The 13,088-nt window shown below is 39.6% G+C and overlaps 2 protein-coding genes and 1 pseudogene across 3 annotated transcripts; 2 read left to right on the forward strand and 1 right to left on the reverse strand.

Annotated features, from left to right (window-relative positions):
- Window positions 1–2,318: 2,318 nt before the first annotated feature.
- LOC113700152 (large ribosomal subunit protein P2B-like) lies at window positions 2,319–2,830 on the reverse strand. The gene has a single exon (XM_027220658.2). The coding sequence runs from the start codon at window positions 2,782–2,784 to the stop codon at window positions 2,464–2,466; it is 321 nt and encodes a 106-aa protein (XP_027076459.2). The 5' UTR covers window positions 2,785–2,830; the 3' UTR covers window positions 2,319–2,463.
- Window positions 2,831–5,797: 2,967 nt separating this feature from the next.
- Window positions 5,798–9,510, forward strand: LOC140016810 (uncharacterized; annotated as a pseudogene).
- Window positions 9,511–10,714: 1,204 nt separating this feature from the next.
- On the forward strand, window positions 10,715–13,041 carry LOC140016959 (lysine histidine transporter 2-like). Of its 2 annotated transcripts, none has more exons than XM_072071274.1 (7): window positions 10,715–10,922; window positions 11,132–11,521; window positions 11,732–12,125; window positions 12,288–12,393; window positions 12,489–12,601; window positions 12,665–12,733; window positions 12,837–13,041. In XM_072071274.1, exons 1-7 carry the CDS (start codon window positions 10,753–10,755, stop codon window positions 12,933–12,935), a joined length of 1,341 nt encoding a protein of 446 aa, XP_071927375.1. In that variant the 5' UTR covers window positions 10,715–10,752; the 3' UTR covers window positions 12,936–13,041. The 2 variants fall into 2 exon arrangements, with proteins under 2 accessions (XP_071927375.1, XP_071927376.1); XM_072071275.1 differs by having other exon boundaries at window positions 12,489–12,580.
- The last annotated feature ends 47 nt before the right edge of the window (window positions 13,042–13,088 follow it).

Here is a 13,088-nt window from a genome sequence, read left to right on the forward strand (position 1 = left end):
GGTACATGGATGCAATTGACACCTTCTCTACTTCTGGAACGTCAACAGCCTTGAAATACTGTTCGACATCCCACAAGAAGTTCTCCAGATCCTTCGAACTTCTACTACTCTGATACAGTTTCGGCTCAGGGACTTTCACTTTCCCTCTCGAAGATTTCTGAACGGTCTGTGTGTGGGAAGAGTCAACCGCCTTCTTCAACACACCGATCTCTGACTGCAAAGTCGTGATCTCAGCACGGGACGAAGCCACTTCGTTCTTCAACGATTCAACATCCCCAACAGAAGAGACCTTACCCCGGGTTTCCTCCATCTGCACGGTTAGGGCGTTGATCGTTTCTCGGGTCTGCAACAAAGCGTCCACAACATTGAAGCCCCCTGGAACGTCTCCCAGACGCTGTATCAAGTCTTCGAACACGGATTCCTGGCGTTGCAACCGCTCTTGGACAGTGTTTCCGTGTCCAACCATCATTCCCTACAAAACAAACACAACAAAAGCATGGTCTAATGGATCAGAGCCGTGCTCTGATACCACGCTGTTACGAGGTGTTTACTCCCACTAGCAACCCACGCCCGTAATGGCACTAGTAAGTCCCTCTACCAGTCAGCCTATGCGACACACTTTCCCACAAGTATTCAAAACGTAAAATACTTAGGCAAAGTAAAGGAACACACGCACAAGTTACAGCCAACGCGGCCAACCCTGTATTTCACAACAATGATTACAAGGACTTTCTACAAACACTTGGCGTGCAGAACATCTAAAGGTAATTCTCACTATCTGAGATTCTCTGCCTTTAGTATCTGCCTAGCCCGTTATTTATAGGCACATTTACGGTTGACAAAAGATCCAACCGCTGGTCTTAACTGAACGTCCACGAAATTAGAAACCGGCTAGGAACAAGGGCCGAGTTGGCTGGTAACTGCCAACAACTCCCAGTAACTGCCGTCGACGGTTATCAACTTGCCCAACGTTCACCTTTGGGGCGCACAAGCAACCTCTGCACCATTCCGCGCGCTCCGTTTCCCGCCATCGCAACGTTCCGCGCCCAACTTGCCCCAACACTTAGCAATCTTAGGCACCATGGTCCCTAGCCCTTGGAACCACCCAAACATCCCACCAAGCCATTGTCATTCCGCGGCCTTGACCCTTGGCCCTTGGCCTTGATTTGGCTTAGCCACAGTTATCCCTCTATATAGATGTCTTAAGGGAAAACTTCCAACCGTTAGTAGAGGCACTCCTCTGTCCCCAACTAATCTAGAGGCACCTGATGCCCCTAGAACTTTCCCCAACCCATACTTAGGCTAGAACATAATCAACCACTTGCCTACTCATTTCCAACAAGTGTCACCTTCGGCCTTCACACATAGGCCATGGCTTGGCCGAACTTGGCCATGGCTGCGCGCGTTCCGTCTGGATCGCGCCCTAAGGGGCTAACACCTACCCACTGGTATGATCAACTTAATTATGGATTAAAAAATTACTATTTATTAATTTTTTAAATTTTTTGAATTTGCTGTAACAACGAGGATAATTTGCGAAAAGGTCATAATGTATATATAGATTCAAAAGGTAAATAATATGCAAATCACAACCGTAAATTACATAAACTAACCATGAAAAAAAGTAAAAAATCTAAAAAAGAATGTAGAAAATTGCTGTCCAAATGGAAAAAAGTAAAAGTCTAAAAAAGAATGTGGAAAATGAAATTGAGTAGTATAAAACATGGAAGCTGCTCAAACATCACAGCCTTTGCTTAGCAGATTTTTTGTCTGTCATTTGTGTCCAATGCCGGAATATAATACGAGCCTTAAAAGATGTTTGTGCTGTATAACTTGAAACGGGAAACTAAAAGCGGCAAAATTGGATAAATGGTTAACCAAAACTCGTTGCGTGCTAGTGTGATGTGAATAATCGATAATAGTAGCGTATTCGATTTGGTCTGAAAACAAATGTTTTGAGCATAAAGCCATCCGTACCTGAGAAGACCGACTCGTTTGGAGTATTTAGCGAGTCTACTGAATTATTAACGCTTCATTTAATTTGTGCAAAGACATATGTAAATCTAGCTTCCAATTCATAACAAACAGCTAAAATCATCATGCAACATTTGAAATTAAAAACAGAGGAAAAGCAAACATAAGCTAATCCACAAAATTACCATCATAGTGATTCTTTTATGCATAACATCAAACACATGGTGGTCTTTAATTAACAGAAGGCAATTAATAGAAGGCAACAACATTCAAACTGAAAAATTGTAGTTCAGAATAGAAGGAAAGAAGATAGAAACATACCTTTTTTTTTAAGCAACAATATGATGGAAAAAAAGCTTGTTTCAGAACAAGAATGTCGTATCTCTGTCACTCATTTCCTAAGCAAAATCAGGGACACCAACTAATACTAAACAGAAACAAAAACATAACGAAACTTCTAAATGAAAAAGACCAGCACTTTGATACTCCTTAGTCAAAAAGACTGAAGCCCATATCGTCATCGGACTCCTCTTTCTCTTCTACTTTCTCCTCTTTCTTATCCTCAGCAGCAGGTGCAGCGGCAGCACCTGCAACACCAGCACCACCACCAGCGGGTACTGAAGCCAATTTCTCCCTACCAGCTGCAATCAGCTTTGTGATATCCTTACCATCCACTTGAGATAAAAGCACATAGATTTTTTCATCATCAACATCAGCTCCAACGGAAGCAATGATGGCCTTAATATCCTTGGCAGAGGGACAGGTGTTTCCTCCCAACAAGGCCAACAAATATGCGGTGACCACCTTCATCTATGAGATACAGTGGAAATCCAGAAGAATGGAGAGATTGATTACTGATCGGTTGCAGCGCCCGAAGATAGGGTTTTAACGCGAGAAAAATGAAACATACCTATGTTTTCTGTACCTGTACCATACATAATTAAAAATTCTTTTTTGAAAGTAAACATCACTTCAAATCAAATACCGGGAAAAGAGGAGAGTTTCAGTGCTAAATTCAAACCAAGTACCAAAATGATTGATAAATTGGTACCGGATTCATCCTTAAAGTGAGCTGATTTTGAGGGAAAAGAAATATCACTGAACTGATTTTGGGCGCAAAAGAAATCTTCACGTGTATGTGGAGGATTTTTTGGGTTGCAATCAAAAGGAAGTATAATTAGTTGTTGGAGGAATTGGTAGAAAAGTGAAGATTTTGTAGACTTACAGGTACCTATCTCACCGAAAGACAGGGGAAGGAAATTCTGGTTCTGAAAGCTAAACAACGACCAAAAATGATGATTAATAGAGAATCATTAGGGCTAAGTGTTAAACTAACCACTTGTTAATTATGGTGCTTCACTAACTAACGGGTCTAACTAGTTATACTAATAAGACTGACTCCATTATCTTAATTAATCCAAAAACAGCCCATGTGATAAAAGGACCCACAAATAGTCTACAACTATTTGTATTTGATCAGAAAATTATAAAAGAAATAATTTCAAATGTACAAAAATAACCCTAAATAGTTAGCAACTATTTAAAGAGCTAGTTTTCATAAAAGGATTCAATTGACCTTTCCCACCAATTAAAAATCAAACAAAAGGAACAAATGAAAATAATTAAATCATTTTTACCAATTAGCTCCTAAATAGTAAGGAACTATTAAGCCTTTGAATTTGGACACCAAGGCTCAAATAGACATTTCTCACTCTTTAATGGCCAAAATAAAGAAACGAAAATTGCTTCTTACAATGACACCTTGACACTTGACATCAATGGAGAACTTGAGTTGTTCTCTTATCTAGTTGGTAGACATAAGAGAATGACCGTACGTACCCTTCTTTTACCTAGTTTCGAATCTTCTGTCCTTAAATTAGTCTCTATTCTTTCTTTGTACAACCGTAGCGTGTCTCTAACTTTTTGATAAGCCAAACTCAATCAAACTGATTATTATCGATTTGCTTGAGTTTGGGTTATCAAAAAATTAGAGATACGTGGCAGCTGTATAAGGAATGGACAGAGAGGATAGAGATTAATTTGAGAACAGAAGATTCGAAACCCTTTTTCCTACCACGAAATAACAACACTACTAGTAGTAAGCCTACTAAGACAGTAGGTACAAAACGAAAAGGGCCTATATATTATTATAATTTTTTGGTAATAAAAGGGACTATACATCGAAAAAAACTTAAGTTATAAGTACAAAACGAGAGAAGTAAATTCCTTTAATATCTGCATCTAAGCATGAGGGACACTGTCATAGCACACAAAATTCATATATTATTGAGCACCCAATTTCGCCAATTTATTAGTACACTGATTTGCTTTTCGATAGGTATGTTTAAGTGTAACTTTCGACAGAGTAGAAATCAGGAACCTGCAATAACAGATAATTGAAGCATACTCATGAGTCGAGGCATCTACATATTTAAGCAAGTTTAGAGCAGTTTTAGCATCCCCTTTATTACAGTACTGTACCTGGACGGTGCACATGTTAATGTTCATCAGCATTGCCTGGTGGAGTTAGGTGGGAACTGGTAAGGATCCAATATTGGGTTCGTTTGTTGGCACAGAAAATCACACAGCCGCGAATGTAGCATTGGAATTTGACAAAGCCAAGAGACGAGAAGATGGTCGCAATATATCTGCTCCTTGTGCTGCCAATTAACGTGCCAGATTTTAATAATAACGCATGACAGCTGCCAACATTGCAATGGAATTAAAATTCGTTAGATAATGCAGCGCATGAGCCCAGAGTTGACAGATCACAAGATTAATAGTAATTGGATGTGTGAATTCTCTGTGTTGAGGAAGTAGATCAGAACAAAATCAATCACCATTTACTAATACTGCTTCAGTGAGTATCAATTTTACACTCTCAAATATTCATCTCTTAACTGATAATACAAATATCATACTATATCAAAGCATAATCTTTACTTTAACAGCAACAAGCAATGTACATTGTCGCACTAGCATTTGAAAAAATTACTATGCTACATTTTTAGAATGCGAGATAAAATAATAATTTAAAAAAAATATAAAAAAAGATACCTACGGAAAGCTGAAAAATTTTCTCTAAAACATTATTATTGTAATCCAAATAAGTTCTAAAGCTATTTCTAAATAGAGAATGAGCCCGAAAATATAATCGGTGTCACTATCAACAAAGATTGACTTGCCAAGCATCTATTGTGATAAGCCTAGGGGTCTCAAAAGGCTTCAGATCCTTGCAAATTCTCATCAGTTGTCTGATACGGGTCAGCCTTCATCTTCCTGTTCATGTCACGAGTAAGAGCCAGAAGGCTGAAAGCTCTACATGCTATTCAGTGAGCTGCGCATTTAAAGATGGAATCTTGAAAACAGCATGATGGGCAGGGGGACCTATCTAATTTTCACTTAATTTTCTTTGTTCACAGAAATAATAGAACCCCCCCCGTCAAAAATCTATCCCCAAACGTGTGGTCTTTTCCCTTCTGTTCTCATCTATAGACTGTTGCATAAAGCTGGAATCTTTTTCGCTCCAAAGTCCTAACCTTTTCCCTCGTTTTCCCTCTTTCTGAGTGGGCATCACCTTCCCCTACCTTTCTCCTGTTCTTGGCTTGTAGTACTGGTAGTACATACTAATTACTCCTAGATTTATTGTGAAATTCTGCGTGATTCCTCGTTTTTTAAGTAATTTAGTCCGATTGTCCCGTACCTTTTTATCTTTCCACATTAATTTGCTTGGTTGAACTCTTCCATAAAAGTTCTTCTTGAATCTTGCGAGTTATTCTATCTAGACTCGTAAAATTTTGTGCATTTCATTGGTTACATCACTTTCTCACAGATACTCTCTATCATCCATTAGTCCTTGGTGAACCTTATCTTAGCAAAATCTTAGCTTTTTTTTTTTCTTTTATTTTCGCCCCCGAATTCAAGACACTGTTTAACCATCATATGCTGTGAATTTTCTTTCTTTTTTTATGCAATGCCTCCTACATGCTTCCCCTTGAGGTGGGAGAGCACTGGAGATCAGTGGTGGTTTGCATCCCCAATTGACTGGGCAGCTGCCAATGGTCACTATGATCTGGTCAGAGAGCTCCTTCATCTTGACACCAATCTACTAATCAAACTTACGTCTCTTCGTAGAATTCGCCGCCTCGAAACTGTGTGGGATGATGAGGAAAACTTTGACGATGTTGCCAAATGTAGGTCCCAAGTTGCTAGACAACTATTCCCTGATCAGAGCTGGCTATGGTGGTTGGCTTCTTTATACTGCCGCCTCAGCTGGAGATGTTGGATTTGTCAAAGAATTGTTGGGTAGAGATCCCTTTTTGGTGTTTGGAGAAGGAGAATATGGTGTTGCTGATATACTCTATGCTGCTGCCAGGAGTAAGAACTCGGAGGTTTTTAGGCTACTGTTGGATTATTCTCTCTCGCGAAGGGATTCTGTAAATGGTGGACAGGAAGTGGAGGTGCAGCCACAAGAAGTTTCATCTGTTTTGAAGTGGGAAATGATGAATAGGGCCGTTCATGCTGCTGCAAGAGGAGGCAATGTGGAGATGTTGAGAGAACTTCTTGTGGACTGTTCAGATGTTTTGGCTTATAGAGATGCTCAAGGTTCTACTGTCCTGCATACAGCCTCTGGCAGAGGCCAAGTTGAGGTCAGTTCGTTTATTATGTCCTCCGTCTATATCCTTGTTTCTCAAACTGTTATTAGCTTCATGCTTCTTATTTCATATCTGTTGCTTGATGCCTGAGTCTCCTAAATAGCTTATGATTACCATTACTTGTATCTTATAATGTGAATTCCAATTTGGTCAAAGAGTTCTATGCTATAATCGTCTGGATTTCACAATGGTGCTCATCTGAAGCTTCCAACAAGCTAAATCAATGCAGAAACTTGTCACCCTACATGACGCTCCTATTTTGTCAATGTAGTGATGGTGGAGATGGCATAAAATGACTTTAAAGGAAACCACATGTTCCAATTCTAAGAAATTGACTGCACCTTCCAAACGTAAAGCTGGCTTTACCCCTGCTTTTGACTTTTCCCTTGAATGCAGAAATATTTGCTGGCTTCAAGTTTATCTAGGAACTATATTTATAGAATTAAGGTTTGTGAACAAACTGATGGCTTAATGTAACCATTTGTGGTGATGTTGATAAAAGCTAATGTTTCACCCAATAGTCGCTTTTTACCATTTCTAAGGATGATACATGTGCAGTGGAAGGTGGATTAAGTATGGCATAAGTGCCCAATTATAACAGAGCGGTTCATAGTAAAAATTTGATTGAGATTGGTGATTTCTTGGCCTACACATCAATTTGGTTAAGCTTTCTGGTGGAGCCAGCTGTCTACTAATAGATGTCCTGTGGCTTTGAGCATTATGCTTCTTTTTTATGGCATGATCTCAGATTTAATAAGTAACTCAATTCCTTTGCGAGAGAGTTGAATAGGGCTGTGGTGCTCCCTATATGCCACCTGCTGAAAACATAAATTTAGTTAGAATTCCTATCAAAGGAATTTTGTGAAGTCCTTGAAAAACGAGGCTTGGGTTCCCTTGCAATCACAGTAATGATGTCAAGGCAAAATCCGGCCAGAAGCAAATAGACTTCAGTAAGCATTTTATATTTCTGCTGAGACCCACAAATATCCTTCTTTTTCTTTTCTCTGCCTTCTCATGACTGCAGAGTGCAACTATAGCTTACAACATCATAGGTTCTGATGAAGAGAAAAACATAAAACCCTGTTTACATTTACTCTCCTTGATAAAATCATAGAAAATAGCTGCTTATGAGACATGTATGTAGGATAGAAGGTACCAATGGACTGGCAAGTGATGTGCCAATTTGAGCTGTACTATGATGAATCTTATTTCAGCTTCTTGCACCTTTTACGTTGTCGCTTGAAAAGCAGGCATTATCAGTGTTCAAGACCTATATATATCTTGTAGAATCTAGGCTTTACTTCAAAGCTATCATTTCAGCTTAAGCCTGTCTGTTAATCTGCACGTTAAATGATCTCAAAATGCCAGTTGTTGAGATGACTTGTTCTTTTGGCTTAATGCAGTTGGTTAAAAGTTTACTAGTATCCTATGATATGATCAAGTCCACTGATAATCAAGGGAACACTGCGCTAAATGTGGCTGCCTACAGGGGTCACTTAGCTGTTGTGGAGGTTCTTGTATCTTCATCTCCCTCAACCAGCTCAATGAAGAATAATTATGGAGATACTTTTCTTCACATGGCAGTGGCAGGCTTCAGAAGCCCGGGATTTCGAAGACTAGATCGACAGATAGAGCTTATGACGCAGTTGGTACGTGGCAAAGTTGCTGTTAACATAGAAGATATTATCAATGTCAGGAACAATGATGGTAGAACTGCTCTTCACATGGCAGTGATCGAGAACATTCAATCTAATTTGGTGGAACTCCTTATGTCAGCACCTGGAATAAATTTAAACATCCGGGATGCTGATGGCAATACCCCATTGGATCTCCTCAAACAGCGACCCCAGTCAGCATCTGCTGAGATATTAATCAAAAGGCTGATTTCTGCTGGAGGAATTTCAAATTGTCAAGACCATAGGACAAGAAATGCGCTCGTTTCTCATTTGAAAATGCGGGGTATTGGAGGCAGTCCAGGAACATCGTTTAGAATTCCTGATGCAGAGATATTTCTGTACACTGGAAATGAAAATGCATCTGATGCAGGAACTGATATTGCAAGCACAGAGTATGACATGCGCTCAGGTGAACTAAGTTATTGTGGTTCCGCTGCTGGGTCCAACTCATATAAGACGAAGTCTGGTTCTGTAAATAGTGCTGCAAGGCACCTGAAGCTACTTCTCTACTTCCCTAGGAGGAAAGCGAGAAAAACGGAAGAGAATGCCAACTTGGAAGAGAATGCTTCTGTCGAATCATACAGAATTTCAAGTCCAGAAGTAAAACCAATCCCACTTAGGCAGAGATTTTCAAAAACGACGTCTTCTTTGTCAACAAACAAGAGAATAGTCGCCATGCCGAATAGTCTTCCAAGTCCATCCACGAAGAAGAAGTTTGCCGCAGGGCTAATGCATGGTGTCATACAGGTAAAGAGGCATTTATCTTTTGCTGCGCCTTCAAGTCCCTTCTCTGAATCATCCTGGTCATCTCCAATATCTACTGATGGAGAAAGGGAATTAAACCGTGGAAATGGTCGTTCATCAGTCTCCGGCTTCAACCATTCACCCAAGATGGATAAAATGAAAATGAAGCGCCTCCAGTCATCGTTTAACATGAAGATGATGAACCAGTATTTGTGTTTCGGAGCTCAAGGTCTAGCTGCGGATGATTCAACGAGCTCTACACAGCAAGGTGAGACTCGCAAGAATCCAGTTCATTGATGAGTTTGTCTTTGTACAAGTGCTTTGGTAGAGGACCCTTTACTCTCAGTAGTCGGGAAGTTACATTTAACCCTGTAAATGCTTCATTTCGTGCTCATATCAGCTGTTACTGATTTTTGTAGCTTGCCTATATTCAAGCATGTTTGATCCTCCATTTTCTCCCATCTAAACCCCCATTAAACACACCAACATAATTTTTTTTTCCTCCTCCGAGTCAAATTCATGCGTCCAGTCACCAGTGGAAAAGGGTCAACAATCATAGATGCCTTGGAATGAAAGGTGGAATGAAAGGCGGGATGTTCTTGTAGACCTCAATGAAACGCCTTTAGTTGAAACCGAAGGCGTTGCTCCGCCGTTTCCGCGAACTGAGCTGGGCTGTGACGGTGTGCGGAGCGTACCACATTTGCTATTTCGGCCCAAATATTATATAGGCCTTGGAATTCTTTTTGCAGCTGCTATAAAATAAAAGGAAAATAGAAGAAAGAAAAAGTATCTCTAATAAAATAAAACCACAAATTAAGAGGAATTTTGACATACTTAAAAGTACCCCCCCCCCCCCCCCCCCCCAAAAAAAAAAAAAAAAAAAAAACTCGGTTTCGGTGATGTTGTAGATTGCTATTCATATTGGGGCATCATCAACTCCTTATGACTTAATCTCTTGAAAGTGTTATTTATTTATTTATTTTTGGAGCAGATTAACCTCTCTTGACAGTTTCTTTGAAGCATCTTGATATTCCATTTTTGAACATGAATAGAATTATTTTCCATTTTTTGAAACCAACCAAATAAAACATGGATGGAATCATGATCCATTTTATGAAGCGAACCAAATAAAATAAGAGCGCGTGGAAGTCAAATCTTTAATCAAATTTCCTTCGCAATAGCTATCCACTTGATGTTAGGACTAGTTAGTTATTAGTCATTAATCCCTTACTATTATTAGTTTTGTTACTACTATATCTCTATCAATCTTTGTAGTTGAAGGATTGATACTACTCTTTTGGTTCCATTTTTTTTGGGAAACCAACCAAATAGAACATGATAGAATTATTTTCCATTTTTTGTTAAAAACATGGACAGAACTATTTTCCTTTTTTTTTTTGTTTGGAACGAGCCAAATAAAACAAGCGCGTGGAAGTCAAATCTTCAAATCTTTCTTAACAATAGCCAATCCAGGTCAAATCTTCCTTAGGAATAGCCATTCAACTTGGTGTTAAGGCCAATAAGTTAGTTATTAGTCATTAATGGATAATAGAATCCAACCCGACAACTCTTCCGCTAGGCCAACTTCAACTTTCTAAAAGAGTTGACTGATACTTATATATCTTTATCAATCAATCTTTCGTCGTTGAAGGATTGATACTGCTCTTTTATAAGTACATTTGTTGAGATCAGAGTATACGGCTATGGACAATCAATTACCATTGAAGACTGCAGAAGAGAAAGCCATTGAAGACTGGCTTCCAGTCAGCTCCGTTCGGAAATCCAAGTGGTGGTACTCGGCTTTTCACAATGTCACGGCCATGGTAGGAGCCGGGGTCCTCGGCCTCCCATACGCCCTGTCACAACTTGGATGGTATGTATGCTTCACTACATACTTTCAACTTTGTACACATGATTTAATTTGCTGTTTAAGTAATTAAGAAGGAAAACTATTAGTGCTACATTCATCAGAAGGACTAGATGTACTAGCACATATTATGCCTCTGACAAGTCACGGCAAAAGACTAAACTTAAACCTTCGCAAAGTCCTCAGTTCCCCAATAATTTGCTCCCAACATGTAGGGGTCCTGGTGTGACCATGCTGGCGATTTCGTGGATTATAACGTTGTTCACCCTGTGGCAATTGGTTGAGATGCATGAAATGGTTCCGGGTAAGAGATTTGATAGGTACCATGAACTAGGACAGCATGCATTTGGAGAGAAACTTGGACTTTGGATCGTCGTACCCCAACAGCTTCTGGTCCAAGTTAGTACATGCATAGTCTACATGGTTACCGGCGGAAAATCACTCAAGAAGTTCCATGATATTGTGTGTCCACCTCCAAGATGTCAGGATATTAGGCTCACCTACTTCATCTTGATCTTCGCTTCCGTTCATTTTGTTATCTCTCATCTTCCCAACTTCCATTCACTGGCTATCATCTCCTTCTCAGCGGCTGTAATGTCCCTGAGGTAAATCCAACTTCTAAATTTCAAAACCGAATTTATTTTATGATTAATGATACAGTGACGATCGAGTTTAAATGTACGCCACCTAATTTTTTTAATTTCAATTTGAACATTTTGACGTGTATCTAGATCCGATAGTATACTCACTATTTTTGTCAATACAAGAAATGATCGATGATAAGAACTTTTCCTATAATACTGTGACGATTGCAGTTACTCTACTGTTGCATGGATGACTTCGCTGTTTAAGGGACAAATACCAAACGTGAGCTACGTTCCGAGAGGATCAACCGCAGCTGGAAAAACTTTTAACTTCCTCAACGCACTGGGGGACGTAGCTTTTGCCTATGCGGGGCATAATGTCGTGCTGGAAATTCAGGCGACGATTCCTTCAACCCCTGATAAACCTTCCAAGAGACCCATGTGGAAGGGAGTAGTTCTTGCTTACTTTGTTGTTGCCTTGTGTTATTTCCCCGTTGCGATATGTGGGTATTACGCATATGGGAATGAAGTTGAAGACAACGTTCTTATTACGCTGCAAAAACCGTCATGGCTCATTGCAGCCGCTAATATGTTTGTGGTTATACATGTCATTGGAAGCTATCAGGTTACTAAAATCTGATTTTATTTCACCTAAAAAAAAAAATATCTGATTTAATTCGACGGAGTGTACGCTTACTATTTTGTTGTGTTCTTTCATTATCTTTGCGGGAGACAACAAAGTTGTTAATTAATTAATATCCTCCCTTCGGTCGTCAAATGAATGCAGGTTTATGCTATGCCAGTTTTTGACTCGCTGGAAAGCGTTTTGGTGAAGTCATTACGCTTTAAACCTTCAAATAAACTTCGTTTTATCACTCGAATGCTGTATGTAGGTAAGTGCTATCACTCGAATGATGTGAACCTTTAATGTTTGAGTGCAAATTTTGGATGAATGTTTAGTTGACCCTGCAACTCCCAACCATTGCAGCTGTGACCATGTTAACTGGCATGGCAATCCCCTTCTTTGGAGGACTAATGGGATTTTTTGGCGGATTTGCTTTGGCCCCAACATCATTCTATGTAAGTCAGTCGGCTCACGTAGCAACATGGATCAGTTAGTTGTATATATCGAAGCCATTTTGACATTACCTTGGCTTTTCGCAGCTTCCATGTATCATTTGGCTCATTCTTTACAAACCAAAGAGGTTCAGCTTTTCTTGGATCATAAATTGGGTATGTTCCAAGTCGGCACCACTCCTTATAATCGCTATAAGCTTACAGCAGCAGCAGAATAATTAAGTAGTTTGTTTTGTGTTTGTTGATTCGTAAATTTCAGATCCTCATAGTATTTGGCGTTCTCCTGATGCTTCTATCCCCCATTGGCGGCCTAAGGTCTATCATCCTATCCGCCAAGTCATACAAAATGTTCTCCTGATCGAATATTAGCCAGTTCTCTTCAAGGGAAGGTACAACTAATTAATCTTTCCTTGTTAATTGAACTAGAAAAAGTAGATGATCAAGATATTAGTAGTGGGAACTTGATTTAGAGTAGTTTAATTTGCCCGAGTTTGTTTATGGGCAATCTGTT

The sequence above is a fragment of the Coffea arabica genome, chromosome 11c, assembly GCF_036785885.1.
Source record: "Coffea arabica cultivar ET-39 chromosome 11c, Coffea Arabica ET-39 HiFi, whole genome shotgun sequence".
Lineage (NCBI taxonomy): Eukaryota > Viridiplantae > Streptophyta > Magnoliopsida > Gentianales > Rubiaceae > Coffea > Coffea arabica.

Bases quoted from the DNA above. Each gene is read 5' to 3' on its own strand.
- LOC140016959 (XM_072071274.1), top strand. From the start codon at position 10,753: ATGGACAATCAATTACCATTGAAGACTGCAGAAGAGAAAGCCATTGAA. The intron at 11,522-11,731 runs GTAAATCCAACT...TGACGATTGCAG, and splicing joins GCGGCTGTAATGTCCCTGAG to TTACTCTACTGTTGCATGGA. The intron at 12,126-12,287 runs GTTACTAAAATC...AAATGAATGCAG, and splicing joins ATGTCATTGGAAGCTATCAG to GTTTATGCTATGCCAGTTTT.
- LOC113700152 (XM_027220658.2), bottom strand. From the start codon at position 2,784: ATGAAGGTGGTCACCGCATATTTGTTGGCCTTGTTGGGAGGAAACACC.